Source organism: Rousettus aegyptiacus, unplaced genomic scaffold (genome assembly GCF_014176215.1).
Source record: "Rousettus aegyptiacus isolate mRouAeg1 unplaced genomic scaffold, mRouAeg1.p scaffold_m13_p_9, whole genome shotgun sequence".
NCBI classification, from domain to species: domain Eukaryota; kingdom Metazoa; phylum Chordata; class Mammalia; order Chiroptera; family Pteropodidae; genus Rousettus; species Rousettus aegyptiacus.
Genome location: NW_023416312.1, coordinates 100696141 through 100714799, shown reverse-complemented (window position 1 = coordinate 100714799; position 18659 = coordinate 100696141). Strand labels below are relative to the sequence as shown.

Here is an 18659-nt window from a genome sequence, read left to right as displayed (position 1 = left end):
AGTCGTGCGTGTCTTTTTATAAGCCTCTGCAACATCTGATTTATGTCTCCTTTCTCATTCTGGAATTGTTTACTTGCACCTTCTCCCTTTTTTCCTTGTCTCGGTAAATTCTGTCGGTTTAATAAGTCTTCAAAGAGCGAACCCGTGCATGTTATTGTCCTGTGTTACTGCGTGTCCAATTCATTAAGTTCTGCTTTTATCTTCGTTCTATCTTCCACTTTCTGGGGGCACATTCTCCGGTTTCTTTGTTCTCCGTTCTTAAATTGTAAACTTAGCTCATTGATTTCCAACCTTCTTTTCAAATATAAGCATCTAAAGCTGACCCTCAAACTATTGCAGCTGCTTCCCGCAAGTTTTGATATGTATGTAGTATTACCACTTTAAGTCAGCTTAAAGGGTTTTTTCAGTTTCCTTTATGATTCTTTCTTTGAACCACAAATTATTTAGAAATGTATTTTTTAAATTTCTAAGCACATGGCTTTTTTTTTCTCTAGTTACTGTTTTAAAAGATCAAGTTCTAGTTAAAGTGCACTGTGGTCTGAGAATGTGGTCTGCGTGACTCCAGCCTTCGCAGCTTGGTGAGAAGTGCGTGACTGCACAGAGCGTGCAGCCGCCGAGAAGGGACGCAGGAGCCTGCACGGGCTCGTCACCTCGGTCTTATCCACTGGGTTATGAAATTGTCTTCTCTTCTTACTGTCGTTTTTATCTACTCGATTTACCCACTGCTCGGGAACATTTGACACAGTCTCCTGCCATGCTGGTGGACCCGTCATTTTCTCTGTGGGCTTTGTTAATTTGGGCTTTATTATTTATTTTGAGGCCGGGTTTTCAGTTTTAGAAACGATTTTTATCTTCCTGGTAAATTGAACTTTTTGGCATTATGAAGCGACCCTCTTTTTCATTAACAGCGTTTTCGCCTGGATTTTTGCTTTGTCTCCTAGCCTTAGCGCTGCGCCACTGCGTTTCGGGTCAGCATGGCTGCTTTCCGTTTTCCTCCCTTTGTGTCTTTTGGGGCTAGACGTAGCTCTTGAAAATGGCGAGTTGCTGGATTTAAAAAAAAATCCATTCTGTCTGTCTTGTTCATTAACATCTGTTTAATTACTGATGCATTTAGATCCGTTTATACCATTTTATTTTGTGCATTCCACTTTGTCCACATTTTCCATTCCTTATATTTTCTCCTTTCTTACCTTCTCTTAGATTTTTTTTTAAAGTATGGTAAGATACATATAAAATTTACAGGCTTAACCATTTTAATTCTACGGTTTAGTGGCAATAAGTAAATTCAAATTGTCGCACTTCCATCTTTTGGATGATGTTTTAAGCGGTATCAGGCAGTATCTGTAGGGCCACGCCCTGCTTTTTCATTTTATGTTTAACAGTAGAACGTGCATTGAAGTGTTTATGTTCCCTCAAAATTCACACATTGACGCCGTGGCCTCCAAGGTGATGATATTTGAAGATGGGGCCTTCGGGAGGCGATCAGGTTTAGATGACGCCATGAGGGCAGAGCCCTCATGATGGAATCAGTGTCCTTATGAGAAGAGACACCACAGAGCTCGCTCTCTCCTTGTCTTGTGCCACATGAGTACCCAGTGAGAAGGTGGCTGTCTGCAAGCCAGGAAGAGGGCCCTCACCAAATACCATATCTGCCGGCACCTTGATCTTGGACTTCCTGCCTCTAGAACTGTGAGAAATAAACTTCTAATGTTTAATCCACCCGATCTGTGGTATTTTGTTATGGCAGCCCAGGCAGACTAAGACATCCATGTTATGAAAAACAGTAAACATCCTTGTAAAGCTGCCTCATATTTCACTGCGAATGTGGCGTACCTTCTGTCTGGCCCTTCTGTCAGCTCCCTACCCCTTGCCTCCGGATGCCTCACATCTCGTGCCAAGCATTCCGAAAGGGTAGTTTCTATTCAGGATCTCCACATCCCCGTCGGTCAGCCCCTGGATCGCTTCTCCACTCTCCCTCCACGGGCAGTGGTTCTAGACAAGCCGCTGTCTGCCTGCCCGCTCAGGATCCGCTCATGGAATCCACTCCGGCTCAAGAGGCAGACTCCTCCCCCACACCGTGCAGGTGAGCGCTCACCCCACTCAAGCATTTCTCTTAGTGGCCTTTCTGTGGCATGTGAAAATGTTGATTTCCTTCTTGCAGCTCTTCACTGGCAAAAGGGGAGCTAAAGCAGGTCATGCTCTTTGGCCCTCATCTCTTTGTCCCCTCCCCTGCACTGGGCTCTGTGTTCTGCATTGAGGCTCCTGTGGACTTCTCTCCAAGCAGTCCCAGATGGCGGTGAAGTTACCTATTGCTGCGTGTGCCCCCTGCTCGGCTGAAGCCACTGAGAGCAGTGACTGCTTCTGCTCGCCCACCACAGCCTCCCCTTGTCACCTCTGGTATGGCACTCGTTACACTTCTTGTTCAATGAATGACATTTATAGGCGTGTTGGAACTGTGGGAAGAAGGCAGTTGGCAGCAAGGGGTGTAGCTCCTTGTTTTGCCCGCAGAGCTAAGACTTTTCACTAGGAGATTTTTTTTTTTGCATTCCCGAATTTGTAAAATAAGCCCACCTAAACCGAGAGGTGGCACATTACCTACTAGAACCCAAAACCGAGCTCAGCCAGACTCAGGTGCCCCAGAATTTTTGTCCCACCGAATACCAGTTTCGTGGATGTCTACATAGTGGTCCCTGAGCGTGACTCAGTTTGAGATTCGGTCCCGGGAGTACAGAGAAGCGCATTCACAGAGAATGACCTTAAGGTGAACGAAGCGTTATTACCTAACAGATGTCTCGGTCAGCTCCAGGAGCCCCTCATCTTCCAGAGAGCGGCCTCGCGGGCCCCAGGGCTGCTGTCAGACAGCTGAAGTTAACCGGACGGGTCCTTCACCTGGGCACTGTCCCATCTCTCCCTACCTGGCAGGAGCCTCCCGTTACCACCAGTCATTCCCCGGTTGAGTTTTTGGGTTGGAGCCGACATCCCATTAGGTGGCGACAGGGAGGATGAGAAAAGTACTGAGGAAATAAAATTCGTTTTGCTTGATGTTAGAAAAAGGCTCGTGGGGCGTGTGTGCGCTTAGATTTACCATGCAAGGCATTCGAAGCCTTTCGCCCTTTTTTCTCTCTCCCACGCTCGTCAACCCACTGCCCGCCCTGCCACCCTCCCACCTCCCCCAAATAAGGTGGATGGATCAGAAGACCACATAGCCAAACCTGTGTCCTCTGGTGTCTGTCACAGTTGACAGCAGCACCGGAATGCAAGCCGGGAGCCCGAGAGTCCGCTGCTCTGCCCTTCACTGCCCACGTCCCAAGAGCCAGCCCGCCCGCCCAGTGTTCCCTCATTTCCCCACTCTCTCTCCGTCCCTTCTCCACTGACCCGGTTCGAGCCCTCAGCGCTCTCTAGGACTCCTACGGTGAGTCGCTGACTCTCCTGTACATTTCTGTCTTCCACGCGGGCAGTCCTTCAGCTGAATCTCACTCCCCTGCTTTAAACCTGACAGTGGCACCCTGTCTTCAGATGCTCTCGACACCCCTAACGTGGCCCTTGTCTTTTTCTGGCCTCTTCTGTGGCCCATTTTCTCATCCACGTGCCGCTCAGCCACACAGGGCTGCTCTCACGCTCCCGGCCTCTGTCCGTGGTTCCCCAGCAGCATCTCCTGCCACTTACTCTCGAAGACTCTGCTCAGGTGTCTCTTCGTGCAGACAGCCCTTCCTAAGCCCCCGGCCCCGCCCAGGGTAGATCCCTCCTCTCGCTGTTGATCGTCACCACCTGCTGTTGATTGTCACCACCCGAGTACTCCGGGCAGGAGGAGGGGCCGGGTCTTCTGTGTGCACAGTTCGTGCTCCTCCAAAAAGCACGCCGTGATCCTCGTGCCACTCAGCTTTGCAAGCCCACACACTCCCTGTCATGGGCTTGCTCACTGCCCTGGACAGTCCCCCCTCCATTGAAGGTTCAGTGCCAGGCCCACAGTCCCCAGCCCCTTCCATCCCACGGGTGGCTTAAGTGGGCACATAGATGACCCTCCTAGCGCCTGGCTTCCCATCTCCTTGACCTCACCACCCACTGCCACGGTCACAGCCTGGACTTTGTCATCACTGGAAACTGCTCCACCCCCAGAGCTGTGACATGTCTCCTGGTGACAGAGACTTCCTGTGCTCCTAGCTCGAAGGTTCCAGGTTCCCCAGGACTCTGTCAGTTCCCCCCCCCTTGTGACTCATGCCTATCGCCCTACAAACAAGCGTGTTTTAGAATTTCTCACCTTCACCAAGGGCTCCCTCCTCCGCTCCCACCCCACTCTCTCTTCCCCCTTTGGCCACACTCTTCAAGACTTGGCCACTCAGCACCCCTTCTCCTCGCCTCCCACTCTTTGCCGAGCCCACTCCACAGAGGCATTCTCCCCACATTCCGTGGGACAGTCTCATCAGCTCCCAGTGGATGTCCACATTGCCATGGCCATCGGCAAGTCCTTTTCACATGGTTGTCCCCTCCTAGAAACCGTGCGTCTCTTCGGGGACCCCACCTTCTCCCTGTGCAGAATCACTGGCTTAATCAGTGTTATTTTCTTTGGCCACCGCACCTCACATCTGAGCCCCCTTATGTGTTTGGGGGAACTCTCACCCCACCTTATGAGTTTGATGGGAGGCCAAGTGGCCTGACTGTAGCCACAGAAAACGCCAGATGCTTCTCTTCCTAGGTTCCTTGTCAGCTGGGGCAGCAGTCGGCAGACTGCATCTCCAGCCAAGTCTGGCCCACCACCTGTTTTTGTAAATAAAATTTCATTGCAGCCCAGCCTCACTCCTTCCTTTATGCATTGTCTGTGGCTGCTCGCCCACTACCCTGGCAAGTTGAATGGTTGTGACAGAGACCATGTGGCCCGCAAAGTAGAAAATATTTACTGTCTGGTCCTTTACCAAAAAAAAAAAAAAAATGGCCCAAGCCCTGCAAAAGGGTATGGGTGTAAGCCCTGGGCTCCACTGGTGACACCCTTCTTCTGGGGCAGAGGTGGACAGCAGGATGGACAAGTTCCTGGGTGGAAGTGGCGAGTGGCCAGTGCTGTCCCCTGCACGGTGGCATTGGCAGTGCCGACTGCCGCGTGCTAGCCTGGTTGCAGGATTTGGAATATCGTTCCTGGCCAGTTGGACTCAGAACTTGTTCCTCTGACCCTCCAGGGGTTCTCTGGCTACCCAGTAAGCTCCCCACTCCCCATTTTTGTCATTGTGGTAAAACATAACATAAAACGTACCATTTGAAACATTTTAAGTGTACAGCCCCATCGTATTAAGTACCTTCATATCACTCGGGCACCACCGCCTTTCAGTCGAGTCCTCGTCTCTGTAAATCGGTCGGTCTGCGCTGCTTGTCACTGTGGACAGATGCACCCGATCGTCCTACCGCCTCACCCCTCTTCCTCTGCGCCCTTTGCTGCCTCTCTCTTCATCACACTCCAGATAGTTTGTCCACGCTCACATCTGAGGTGCCCTTCCGCACTCACCTGGCTGTTCAGACCTCTCTGCTGAGCGGTCCCGGCCGTCTGCCCAGCCCTGACTTCTCCCCTGAACTCCAGGCTCGCGTCCAACTGCCCTTCGTACCTGTACAAGGCAAAGGCCTCCACATTGAAAACGTAAAATAGGAAATGACAGCCCTCAATCCGTGCTCCTCCCGCCCCAGCACACGTGTGCCCTCCACTGACGGCACCTGGACCGCCCAGCACATCGCCCGCCTAGACTCTGCAGTAGCCCATATGGCACAGAGGTCACCCGCAGATCCCCAGGGGACAGCCTCTCACTGCCTCTTCCTTCGACCGAGACCCTTCTCACCCAGGTCACACTGTTTCCAGGACACACCCAGGTGACTGAGTGAGATGGGTACAAAACCCCTGCCCTGCCTCCTCTGTCCAAGGTGGCCTGGAGCTTCATGAGGCCTAAGTTGCCCTTGGACTTCTTCCTCCACCCAGGTCCACCTCCGCCCCCTTCCTTTCACAGGTGTAACACCAAAAATTGTGGGCTCACCCTGCAGCACCCTGCGTCCCTGCCCCCTCAGCCCCCCTCCACACTCTGTGTCTTCCACATAGTGAGAGTGAGCTTTTTAAAACTGTTCACGATCATGTCATTCCCCAGAGAAAAACCCTCAGGGCAGCGGGTGAGGGATGGGGGCTCTCACCCCTCTCAGAATAAAATCCAAAGCCCATTACCTGGAAGCAGGGCTGGCTTCTTGAGCACGCAGCCTGCATTATGCCCAGGGCTTAAAACTCATGGTCGGTTTAAGGCTCTAATGTGGCTGTCTCAGAATTCTTTATTTTTGAATAAGAGACCCAGCATTTTCATGTTGCACTGGGTCCTACAAATTATGTAGCCAGGCCTGCCTCATTCTGAGCTCATTCTCTCTGCCTCGCTCATGTAGCTCCAGCCCATCGCTCTTGCTTTTCCTGGAACATGCCTGATTGTTCCTGGGGTCAGAGCCTTAGCTCTTGCTGCTCCTTATGCCTGGGCCCCTCATTTCCTCAGATCTGGGTTCAGACTCGCCTCAGAGAGTCCTGCCCCGGGCATCGGGCCCCTGCCCATCTCTCTAGTGTCACCTCTGACCTCTGCTCTTCATACACCCAGACCCAGCATCAGCCCTGCCAGGGTTTGAGCTCTTGGCTTGCTGGCTCCGGAGCTTCGTAGCTGTTATGTATGCCCGGTCTTCTGATGCTTCCCCCTGGGAAGGCGTCTTTTTTCCCTGGCAGTGCCTAAAGAATTGTTTCTTTGTCCTTGAACTTGAGGAGGTTGACTAGTGTCTGTCTCTGTCTCTCACTGAGTGTGCTTTACCACATTTTCCTGGGAACACGATGTGTCCTTTCAAGCCGCACATACGGCTCATCTTTGCTTCGGGTCAGTTCTCTTACAATACATCTTCAATGGCATCATTTCCATGTTTGGGGTTCTCTACTACGGCGACACGAATTATCCTTCTGTTGGATTGTCTTTGTCTCTCTTCCAATGCTATTAGCTTTGCTCTAATTGCTTTAGCTTTTGTCTTTTTCATCTGCATTCACTGTTTGTTTAATTTGATTTTCGGCTATGCGGATTCTGTTTGGGGCTCTTTTTAAATGTATTTATGAGTTCTGTAATGATGCGGTTTGGTCTGCAGTTTGTTTTTCTAGGTTGGGAATTCGCCCTCTCACCTTACTGCGTTTTATCATCTCATCTTTGAACTCTCATTGAGAACGTGTTCTTACAAAGTTGTGGGGAATTTCATTCTCTTCCTTCTGGTGTATTCTCTTCTTGGTGGGAGACTTTGCCTTTCCTGTCTCTTTTTTTCTTTTGGCCATAATATACTTGCAGAGTTACCATGCCATTTCTTGTCCTCTTGGCTCAGGCTCGGACGGCTCCAGGCAGTCATTCTGTTTGCTTTGGTGTGGAGCGGAGTGCTTGGCCCGGTCTTCGCAGTCTCTCAGCATGGGCTGTCTGTCACTGCTTCGCCCTCTGGGCCGTGGTTACCCTGTGGTCACAGAGCAGTTGTGCACTGGTGGCGCTGCGGGGGCGGAGGAGGCCTTCGGCGGTATCTAGATTCTTCTCTTTGTCCTAAGAATTGTGTGAAATGACTTCCACCGAGGTCCAGTCCGGCTGGCTGCTTGAGGGACATGAATGCCGTTCCTGTAGGAATTCGGGAAGGGAGCCCCTCAGGCTCCAGACGGTTCCCCGAGTCCATGCGTACCCAAGCACGGTCACCTGCACGGAGCCAGCCTGGTCGCGGGCACCTCGCCTGTTTCTCCTGCACCTCCCAGCAGGAACTTCTGTAGTTCCTGGGCCTAAAAGGGAGAAGTTTGGGATTCCAACCAGTCGCTTCTCTCCAGCTTGTTGGCTGAGAGGTCGCAGGGCGTCATTGGCTCCCCGATGACGCGAGGCAGGGGTAGGAGCTAGTCTCGCTGCTGCTTTGTCCTCGGGAACCCTTTTCCAGGTTGCTGGGTTTTGAAACATACTGCCTTCGATCTTAGGTCCCTTTCCTTTGAGAGAAACTCTCCCTTCATTCTCCTCCTCCCCGCCTTTGTTTTGTTTATTTTATTAGAGATTGGGAGAGAGTGATTCTGTGGGAAGTTGTAACCTGCCATTCGAACCCGGTTCTCTAAGCCACATAGAATCAAGTCTGTTGTGTGGCGTGTGATGTGGCCACAAGGAGCAGTCGTGGCCCAGCACCCCCGCGGCCTTCTCTGGCCGTTTGCAGATGCTTATTGTAGGTGAATGTCAGCTTCCGAAGGGAACGCCACTGGGGTCTTGACTGGAAGGAGGGTAGTCAGTCTTCTTATTGTGTTTTCTACCCAGTTCGTGTTTGTACACGGGGAGGTGACCAGTTTGTTGATATTCGTCTTGTCACAGAGCACGTTACTTACATTTTAGCCAGTCCCCAGAGTTATTTATGGATAGCAGGTGATCTAGTCCCTGCTGCTTTCTGGTGGCTTCGGACCCCTGTTGTCAGGAGCCGGGGTGGGGGTAGGGTGGGGGTACGGTGGGGTCCAGGGTGTTGCCGGGAGGTTGCTGAGACAAGTGGGATCTCCGTGCGCATCCGTGTATCTCTTTCTGTGTGTCCCAGCAGCGCAGGGTCACTGGAGTGCCGTAGCCCCTCGCCGCCCCTCCCCTGCTCTCAGCAGTGCCCAGGGAAACCCCTCAGCCTGTCACTGTTCTTTCCCCGTGTGGCACTAGTGGGCTTCTAAGCCATCCCATTCGCCACCAGCAAATGTCTGGCTCGCAGGTCTCGTTGTTCCTAGCCCTCTGCTGGGAACCCTGTCCCCAGACCTCCTCGCAGGTCCCTCCGTTGCTCACGTTTGAGTGTGTTGGAACCGTGGGAGCAGAACTGCTATCGCCTTGACGCCAACCACGCCACATCCTGTAGCAGTCTCTCAAAGCGCCCAGCCATTGGCGACACGCTTCTCGTTTGCCAGCACCGACAGATTTCCCCTTCCTCTTTTGTTGGTCATTTCAGTGGGCTCAGATGTCATCATTGGGCATCAAAGTTTGTCAGGCATGCAGATGTAGGGCGACCTACACTAGTGAGAGGAACGCTGCTGGAAACAAGGCCATGCACTTCACGTGAGTTATGTGAGGTGACCGTTACACAGAGTTCTCTCCCATGTCACTGGGGACTCTCCTTTCTGCCCCCTTCCCCTCCAAATATGTTGCCTCTGTTGGAATTTTATTTTGGTAAATATTCTGTTCTTCATTAAAAGCAGCCGCCACTTGATAAAATCTGTGAAACCTATTTACGCAAAGTATACAAAGGCAGGAAGAAAACAGTGTCAACAGAAAACGGGGAGGAAACAGCTATGGGCATGTATTGCTGCTGGAGACCACGTCAGCGCCCGTGGACACCCACCGTTGGACCTCGAAGACTGGATATTTGTCATGGGGGCACTGGAGGCCAAATCTGCCCTGACACGTGTCCAGTCACCGGCGCAGAGGACCGTGGTGGCCGCGCCGCAGGCTGTGGGAGCGCAGGCGCTGGGAGCCTGATGGAAGGGAAGTTGCCAGGTGAGGAGGCCAGACTGGAGAGCGAAGCTAACAGTGCAGGCTGTCCAGGGCACGAGGTGACGTAACAAAGACGTCAGCAACAAGGACCGGCTTGGTGGCCCCCATTCTTGCCTCTGCAATCGCCTTCATGCGGACAGTTGGTGGCGAAGCCACCCTTCTTGGGTTCCAGTCGTGGTCCACAGCTTTACCAGCTTTACCACCTCTGGCCCCATCCTTCCCACCACTGGTGGGCCCCCATCCTTGAGCCCTTCCCCAGCTCCTTGACGGGTCTCCGCTGGTCCCCAGTACCTGCCCTTTCGCAGCAGTCATCAAAATTGCTATGATTTCACTATCGACCGTCCGCCTTAGAGGACTGACCACACCAGGGGGGGGAGAGGACGTGGCTGCAGGTGGACAGCGTGTCTCGCTGCCGAATGAGAGAAACGAAACACCCCACGCTGTTCCCAGCATCCTCGCTGCGGTGACTTCTGTTTAAAGCTTGCCCCTGTCCGCTAAGCATGCCACAGTGGGAGCAGTCTGTGCCCCCCTATTTTACTCCTACCTAGTTCCCGAACATTTTCATCACCCCCAAAGGAAGCCCTATGGAAAACAGTGTGGCAGTTCCTCCAAAGGTTGCACGTGGAGTTCCTGTGTGGCCCAGAGAGGCCACTGCAGGTATAGACACAAGAGAAGTGAAAACACGTCTGTGCAAAAACTTGTATACACGCGTTCATAGGAGCTAAAAGGTGGAAGCAGCCCAGCCGCCCAGCCACAGGTGACTGGATAAACAGTGTGGCGTTCAGCCGTGGAAAGGGATGACGTTCTGATACATCCTGCGACGTGGATGACCTCAGAAACACGCTGTGTGAAAGGAGCCAGTCACAGAAGGCCACATAGTGCAGCATTCCATTTCTGTGAAATGTCCAGAAGAGGCGAATCCACAGAGACAGCAGATTGGTGGTCTCCAGGCACTGGGAGCCAGGGTACTGGGGGAGCGGCTGCTTTGTGGCCATGGGGTGTCCTCCGTGGGTGATGAAATGTTCTAGAAAGCGGGAGTGGGGATGGTTGCCCAACATTGTGAATGCATTAAGTGCTGCTAATGGTAACTTTTATGTTGTGTGCATTTTCCCACAAAAAAAAATTGATCAGATGCCCTCAGAATATTTAGCCGACCACCTTCATTTTGACTAAGTGCCTAGTCATTAAACCTCTTGAACTAAATTCCTTTCTGACTGTCATTGTTACCATGTCCTGGCCTTCAGAAGTGACATTCAGGTCAGCGTGGTCTGGTCGAGCATGTGTCACTCTAGGTCCCCATGCTGGCCTCTTTCTCGCGGATGGATGGCAGAGCTGCTTACCTGGGCTCTGTGCCTGCGACCAGACAGGCTTGCTTGGAGACAGCTGTGGGTTCTGAGCGCTGCATGGGCGTCGTAAAACCTACCTTTACGATTTAGGGTAATTGGTGAAGTCAGCTGTCATTTTAGTGAGGTGTTATAAAAATTGAGATATAATTCACATACCGTGAAATTCACTCATTTCAGTTCGGCGTACAGTTCGGTGGCATTTAGTGCCTTCACAGTGTTGTGCAACTATCACCTCTATCTAGTTCAGAACTAGATGTTCATCACCCTTAAAAAAAAAGGCCCTCTACCCACCAGCAGTCACTCCCTGTTATCCACCACCCAGCCTCTGGCGGTGAGTAATCTGCTTTCTGTCTCTGTGGATTTGCCTCTTCCGGACATTTCATATAAATGGAATCCTACAGGATTTGTCTTTTTGTGAGTGGCTTATTTCACTGAACATGTCTCCAGGATTCCTCCATGTCGTAGTGTGTGTCGGAATTTCCTTTTTATGGCTGAATTACATTCCGTGGCCCTGGTTAACCACACTTATCTCTCCATTCATCCATCCGCAGCCTCTCGGGTTGTTTCCACCTTTTGGCTGCTGTGAACATTGGCATGCAAGTATCTGTTCGAGTCCCTGTTTTCAAGTCTCGGTCTGTGCGTAGGAGCGGAATTGTTTGGTCACATGGGAACTTTTGAGGAACTGCCTGCCTGTTCTCCACATTGGCAGTGTTCGTTTAAACAGGCTTTCCTTTCCCCGGGGGTGGCGGACTTGTGCCATAAAGATGAGACGTACTGTGTGGCACTGGTTACCTTCATTTGGAGAGGGATCTAGCTTCGGGTGGCAAAAACTGTTTTATTTAGCTTGGATACACAGACGGTTTCTTGTATCTTCTAAACATGGGAGTATTAAGAAATACACTGAATTCCGAGCAGGGCCCCTGAAGTTCAGGCTCCACCACTGCAGCCTTCGCACCGAATCGCATCCCCTCTTGGCTTCCCGGGGACCACCAAGACTCTTCCGGTGCCAGTTTGATTCCCCTCAGATCTTTAAAAGGACCGAAGCTGCTGTCTCACAGTGTCGCTGCCTTAATGATTCGTGCAGAGAAGCTTCCTTGATTGTGAGAGTCTGCAGCGCATGCCGGAGGTAGGAAGAATTGGAAGCACCCAGTGATGGCACTCCAGGATGGAAGCAGCCACTGCGAGGCGGCCGTTTCCCTCCTCTGGTCCTTGACCCTTCCCCTGGGGAAACAGCCACCACCCCGCCCTTACAGTGCATTGCCTCGTTGCGGTACCTGGGCTCCTTGTACAGCCCCATGGCGGGGATGACTGGAAATGAAAGGTGTCAAGAAATGCCTTCTGAAATCGGCCTGCTGCAGACATGACTGAAATTGGGAAAGGTCAGGATATCGCTGGGGCTCTGGGGCTCTGGAACGTTCCCCAGTGCTCACTCTAGAGGGGGCTAGATTCCAATTCAAGTGAAAAACTTCAGCTGCTGCTTTTGGCTGGCTTCGTAGCCTTTTTACTTTTTAATCCGAAGGCCTTGGGGATTAAGTAGTCTCTCCTGAGCCACAGTTGTCCGGCCAGCTGCACCTGCCAGCTGTTGGTCGGTCGCTCGCACCCCTGTAACGTACAGCAGCCTCGGGTCAAACGTACGGCCTCCAAGGGCCTCCTGCTGCAGGGTTACTATAGGTTACTTACTGTCATTATGAAAATACAGGCCGTTCTCACAGACCCTTCAAGATAAAATGATTTGGCCCCAAAACAAGATTCCTGCAACTAATTTTCCTCTGCTAGATCAGAGGAAGAATTTGGTCTGATGTTTGCGTTCAAGCAGCAAAATCACTGGACGATGTTTTATTACGCAAGAGCCTTCCCTCATGCTTCATAGATTTTTAAGATTTGTGAAGGCCTTTCTGCTCGAATGTGACATGTGCATTCCTGGGAGGAGAATCACACAATAAAAACTAGGAGCTGTTGAGTTGTTAAGGACGACGCCGCAGTGGGGTAGACCGTGCCAAACCTACGAGATTTGGTAACCAGAGCTCACTAACAAAACCAGAGACGATTCTGGTTAAAAAAACATCATCAGGACGCGCGAAGTCTCCTTCGGCATTCGCACTCAGCACCGCCATCAGCCGACCATTTTCCACCGTAACCCCCAGATGTGTGCTTCCTCGCACAATGAACAGGTGAGTTGTTCCATCAACATTCAAAACCGGATCCCAGACAAGGCTGCCTTCAGCACCGATTTTATTTTAAACACAGGGAAATATCTTGACACCTTCATTCACACTCACAGCTTCACCATATAGAAGCATAACACTGGAAAACATTGTGGTTCTTTGAGCCACTAAAAGAAGGCATTTCTGCAAGGTTTCCAGCTTTTTCTCTTAATGTATTCGTGTAACGTGAAGACGTTCTCTTTAATTGTTAGAAAGCTCGCCCGAAACTGCTTCAAAATATCACCATTAACCAGCACGGCTTCCCGTTGTACTGATGTCATCTCCCCACTTTGGAGCGCGTTTTTCCTGAACCCCATACCGTCGGAGGGTTGGTCTCGTCACCGTTGCGTCGCACTCCTGGATACCGAAGCGTGGCTTTCCTTGGAGCGCTGGGCTCAGTTATAGCGCTCAGGGAGTTTAGCATCGTGCTACACGGGACCATGTTCACATCCTCCCGACGCCCCATTACCGACTCCTTTAGCGCCCTCAGACCGGGAGCCGGTCCAGGATGGCATGTCGCTTTCGGTGGTTCCATCTCTTCGGTGTCCTTTAACCGGGAGCAGTCACCAGCCCTGCTTTTTTCCATGCCGCAGACCATTTTGGAGGCCAGGCCCACTGTCGTGTGGAACGGCCCCCCTTCGGACTCTCCTGGTTATTTCCTCGTGGCCTGAGCTATCCCTTCCCGCAGCATGGGGCGGAGCCGATGGCAGCCCAGCCAGTCAGTGCTGCCCAGTCCGATCGCTTGTTAAGGGGGCGCCTGCCGGTTTCTTCACAGAGCAGGACTCGCTCCCTTACTTCCCTCACGCTTTAGCCTGTCTATTCCTTGATTTCTTGCCAGCTTGTGAGTACAGGTAAGACTTTTTAAACATTGTCTTCAGTAGCATCTTCTAGAAGATATTCAGTCCGGCGTTTTGAGTAGTTTCAGCAGGAATGTCTGTGGACCTGACCAGTCCGGATGTTCCCAGTGTAAACATCCTCCATACTGCTGCTGTTGGGACCCCTCCCCCCGTCACTGTAGATGTCACTGTGCTCCGTGGCAAGCGATACACCAAGGCCCTCAGTGACCACCCCAGCCTTGCCTCCTGCCAACCCCAACCCTCTAGTGCCCAGCAGGCTACTAATAGTGCCCACACTCTTTACTTAGGCACTCCGGACCTGCTTGCTTTTGGGCTAAGCTAGACGCTGCTCCTCGAAGTTAATGGCCATGGGGCTTCTGCCGTCAGAAGCAGCAAAGGTAGCACAGCATCTGGGTTGTGACCGTCCCTTGGCATGCAATTATCAAGCACTGTTTTGGTGTCTGGCACTGTACGTCGAGCAGGGAGATGACAATAAAGAAGACACTGTCGTGGCAGACTGTTTGAAATGCTGGGGAGCATAGGGCGCTCCTGCTCGTGGGGCAGGGCGGGGGCAGGGAAGGAGTCTCAGCAGCGCCGTCTTAACCCAAATGAAGATGGGAGAGAGGGCTGGGCCACGGCCTCTGTTCTCTCCAGGAGGGGCACCACCATGGGGACAGGATGGTGCCGTTGGCATTGCCACCTCCGCCCGTCTGGTGGCCTGCCTCGAGCCCTCCTGGGCAGCCTGTTAAACTCCTCATCAGCTCTAAAATCCTTGCTCAGGCCTTCCTCCTCTGGGGAACCCCCGTCTCTGGGCTTCTCGCCTTCCTGGAACAGAGGAAGGTGTCAGTATTTCTTTGTTACCTCTTTGTCCGTCTTCCCCCTACACGCACGGGTGCATGCATGTGCGCGCGCGCGCACACACACACACACACACACACACAACTGGGAGCTCTAGAAGACCGGAGACTGACTGATGCTAATTCTGCCCTGGCATCCCAGCCCTCAGCAGAGTCTGGCTCAGGGCAAGGGCATCAGCGAGCACACAATGACTCAGCCGTGACCTCAAACAAGTTCCCTGTCTGGTTGCGCTTCCTTTTCTTTTCATCTCTGACACCGAACAGTTGAATAGGTGGTTTTTCTGAGGGTGCTCCCAACTCTCAAATGTACACGCTCGTGAGCTAGGCGCTCAGTTCTCATACTCAAGATTGTGTGTGTGTGTGTGCGCGCGCGTGCGCGCTCTGTGCTTTGATTAGATGGAGGATGAAGAAGGCTGTTTGGTTTCTTTGAAAAAGCGTGTGCTTCAGCAAACCCCATAACCTCCTGGGGTGGCTTAGGAAGTCACTCGACACCCTACCCTGGCCTCGCTCCTTTGGGACACCCTGGGACTCCCTGTTTCGCACCATTTTCCTCCATGCCCAGCAAAGTGGCTTCCAGGCTTTGTGGACTTTTGTTACCTTTTTTTAGGTAACAAACACCTGTGTATCCCTCAATTCACAGAATTGAAAATCACCATATTATAATAGTTGTTTCAAATAATTTCAATTTCAGAGAACTAGACTATGACAGATAAAGTGCCCTTTTATTCCCCATCTTTAGTGCTATTAAAAGTTCATTTATCATACCCTTAGAAATGATTAAAAAGGTAAATTTATGCCGTATATATTTTATCACAATAAAAAAAAAACTTTAAAAAAAGTTCATTTAGGCCCAAATCAGAGTTTGGGCACAGCTGGGTCTCCCACCTTTGTAGCTCGTAGCGAATGAAGCGTACCCTCTCCTTAAACTCCTAGGAGGATATGGCTACAGCCCCACCCGCTCCTGGCCCAGGCTTCCCCATCCTCAGTCAGTGGCGCCACCATCCGGCTGCCCCTGCTTTGGCCAAGGTTTTTAACTCATCCCTGCCCCTCTCCCCCACACCAGTCCATCAGCCAGCTGTCACCCCACCTCCTGGTCATGTCCCCAATCCTCTGCTTTCCTCTTAAGTCTCCTACAGCCCTTTTAGAGTGATCCATTGAAGATAAGCACTCTCGTCCACGTCCCCTGCTCAAAGCTCCCCAATAGCTTCCCATCACACTTGGCATAAAACCCGACAGAGCCTCCCATGTGCCCCCTTGAGGCCTCTGCCGCCCAGAACCTCCTTCCCGCACACGGCCGCGTGGCTTGCCCCTCACTTCCTTTACCTTTCTCTCTCTTCTCCCCCAGTGTCACCATGTGGGTTTTTTCCTTCTTTGCTTTCTAATCAGTTCATTCTTTTGGACATTCACCTTGTCACAGCATTGTCCAACGTGAGGAGCCCCTTCAGCTGGCGCCTGTGTCCTTTTTTATTTTTATTTTTTGACTCTCCCTGTTACTCTCTCCGTGCTCCCCTGCCTTCTCGCCCCCCCACCAGACCACCCCCTCTCCCAGGGTCCAGCCTGGTTCTCTTCATGGACGCTAGGCACAGTCTGCCCCTGGGATGCCATCATTGGCCTTAGAACATGTCCCAGCAAGGGTGCACTGTGGTCAAGTATTTGAAATTAATCTTTTCTCTGGTATGTTATCAATTTGATATAGTTTAATTCGGTTTTGATTGCATTCAGTGTAATGAGGTTTTGTCGCCTATTTTCATTTTATTTTTGCTTGCATAGACTTTTACCTGATTCATGAATTGGAATTATGCTCTGGCATAGCCAGAGAGGCCTCGCCAATTCCTAATTTCTGCTGCGTGCTTCCTAAGGGCCCCTCCCTTCTTGCTCACGCAAAAGGCAGCCTATGGTACACATTGTTCACCTCACAGTAGATCCTGGGGATTGCGCCCCAGTGGGCCGGGGCACTCTCCATGGTACGGACGTGCTGTCACATAGCAGGTCCCTGGTGGCAGCTGTCTGAGTTGTCCTCAGTCCAGGGCTGGTAAAAACAATGCCATCGCAAATAACGTCATCCTCTGTTGCTTTGCGTTTCTGGGGGCATCTCTTTGGGGTAGATTTCTAGAAGTGATTGCCCTAGATTGCATGGATACCCTTGATTGTATCTAAGAGGTAGTCTTGGGGTATGTGGCTTATACTCGCCCTCATGGTAGTGGTTTTTGGGGAATTCAAATGAGACTTCTGTAGAAGCCAGAATTCTCTCCAATGGTACAATGTTTCTCTCGGACTCTGGGACTGCCCGGGGTCCAGGGCTCAGCCCTGGCCTTTGGCAGTGCCCATTGACTATGTGGAAGCGGTGGTTCCAGCCCATCCACTTTCCTTGGCCACAGGCCATGCCCAGCTTCTCAGGGATTTTCCTCATTTCCTGTCGAGAAGCTAAGATTGGGAGAATCGAAAAGTGTGCTCTGGGCTGGAAGAGGTCAGGGACCCCTGCTTTCCAGCCAGAGCCGGTCTCATCTCGTGTGGGCCGAGGGCTGAGTCGGGGTGACCCCGGCAGGCATGCCCAGGGCCCTAAACTGCCAGATGAAGATCCAGAAAAGGGAAGAACTCAGGGTAGAGCCCGAGCCGGGCTGGGACACACCCTTACCACGACCTGTCCCCCCACGCCTGACCCGAGCTGCTCAGGAAGCCGTGTGTCCTTTGTGGCGCCAAGTGAGCCCTGGTGCTAACCTGCCTTGGGTGACTTAACTAGGTCATTTGACTGTGGTTTCAAGTGCACACCACAGTGCCTTCGTTCCGGTCTCCACAGTGTGGACAGGAAGGGGAGTTGCTTGGGGCAGATCAGCCACGGCGCAGAAACCAGTGCGGACATGAGCTGGGTGGGACAGGGCAGCTCTCGGGCCGAGGTCCGGAGGACAGGAATAGCCCTTTGCCCTTTTCCATGACGAACTGCCAGCCGAGGCACTGGCAGATGGCTGCTTCTGAGCCCACAGTTCTTTCCAGTCTCCCCTGGTCCCAGCTGTGTGCGTGCCGTGTTAGCCTGACCGCGAGGGCGCCGTGGCCAGAATCCGCTCCTGGGCTCCAGGGCCTCACGGCGAGCGTGTCTGATGTGCACGGGGAAGGAGCTGCTCTGTTAGCATGGAAGAGTCGGGGGGCGGCCGCCCTGGGACAGCTCGGCGCCCCTCTGCGCCTTTCTCCTTGCTCTTCCCTGCCGCTGGCGAGGCCGTGTCATAAGGGGGCGTCCGGTGGTAAAGGCTCACCTGACCTGGGGCCACTGCTCTTCTCATGCCAGAACCCTGGGCCGCGGTTTCTGGGTGTTCGTTAGCCAGCGCTTACATAGTGCCTTTGTGGCTTTCCTTCCTCTGGGGTGTTGGTACCCGCTGTCGAGATGAGGAAACCGAGGCATGGGATTCTGAGGTCACTCGCTCAGGTTCGTGTTCGGGAATGTCGGAGTGAGAATTCGCGCTCAGGTTGGCTGGCTCCGAAGCCGTGTGCCCTTTGTGCGGCGCTGTGCTGCGCGCCACATCCCGAGGGGGTGGGGCGGGGCTGCGCTCCCCATCAGGAAGTCGCGCTGTGCCCCACGGCAGTTCTTTGTCGAGCACACATTTGAGAAAACCCAAAATACCGAAGCTGCAGTGACGCCCAAGCCAGCTCTTCGCGCCCCAGCCGGGTTTGGGTGCGCAGCTTCCTCTCCGGCAGCGGAGGGCCTCGGGCGCAGCCCGTAAAGTGGCCTTGGCCAAGGTGGCCTGCCGAGAAGCTGCACAGTGTTTCTACTCAGAAAAAAAAACGCCACCCGTGCAGGCCGCTTACCCTGCTGAGCACTAGGAGTGGGACTCACTCAGGGCGGCCGCAGTGTGGCAGCGCGTGGTCGGCTGCCACTGTCAGCAGCCCAAGGCCCCTGAAGGAGTGCGTGAAGGGAAGAGCTTCA

The 18659-nt window shown here is 52.6% G+C and overlaps 1 protein-coding gene across 5 annotated transcripts in view; it reads left to right on the top strand.

Annotated features, from left to right (window-relative positions):
* Window positions 1-18659, top strand: part of MECP2 (methyl-CpG binding protein 2) — a 59855-nt gene that overhangs the window by 32733 nt on the left and 8463 nt on the right. The window contains exon 1 of one of the 5 annotated variants that reach the window (XM_016158815.2): window positions 2162-2397. The exons of the other annotated variants lie outside the window; for them this stretch is intronic. Within the exon in view, the coding sequence (XP_016014301.2) occupies window positions 2291-2397 (107 nt within the window). The 5' untranslated portion in view covers window positions 2162-2290. Of the gene's footprint in view, window positions 1-2161; window positions 2398-18659 lie in introns of those variants that run through there. 5 annotated transcript variants of the gene reach the window in all.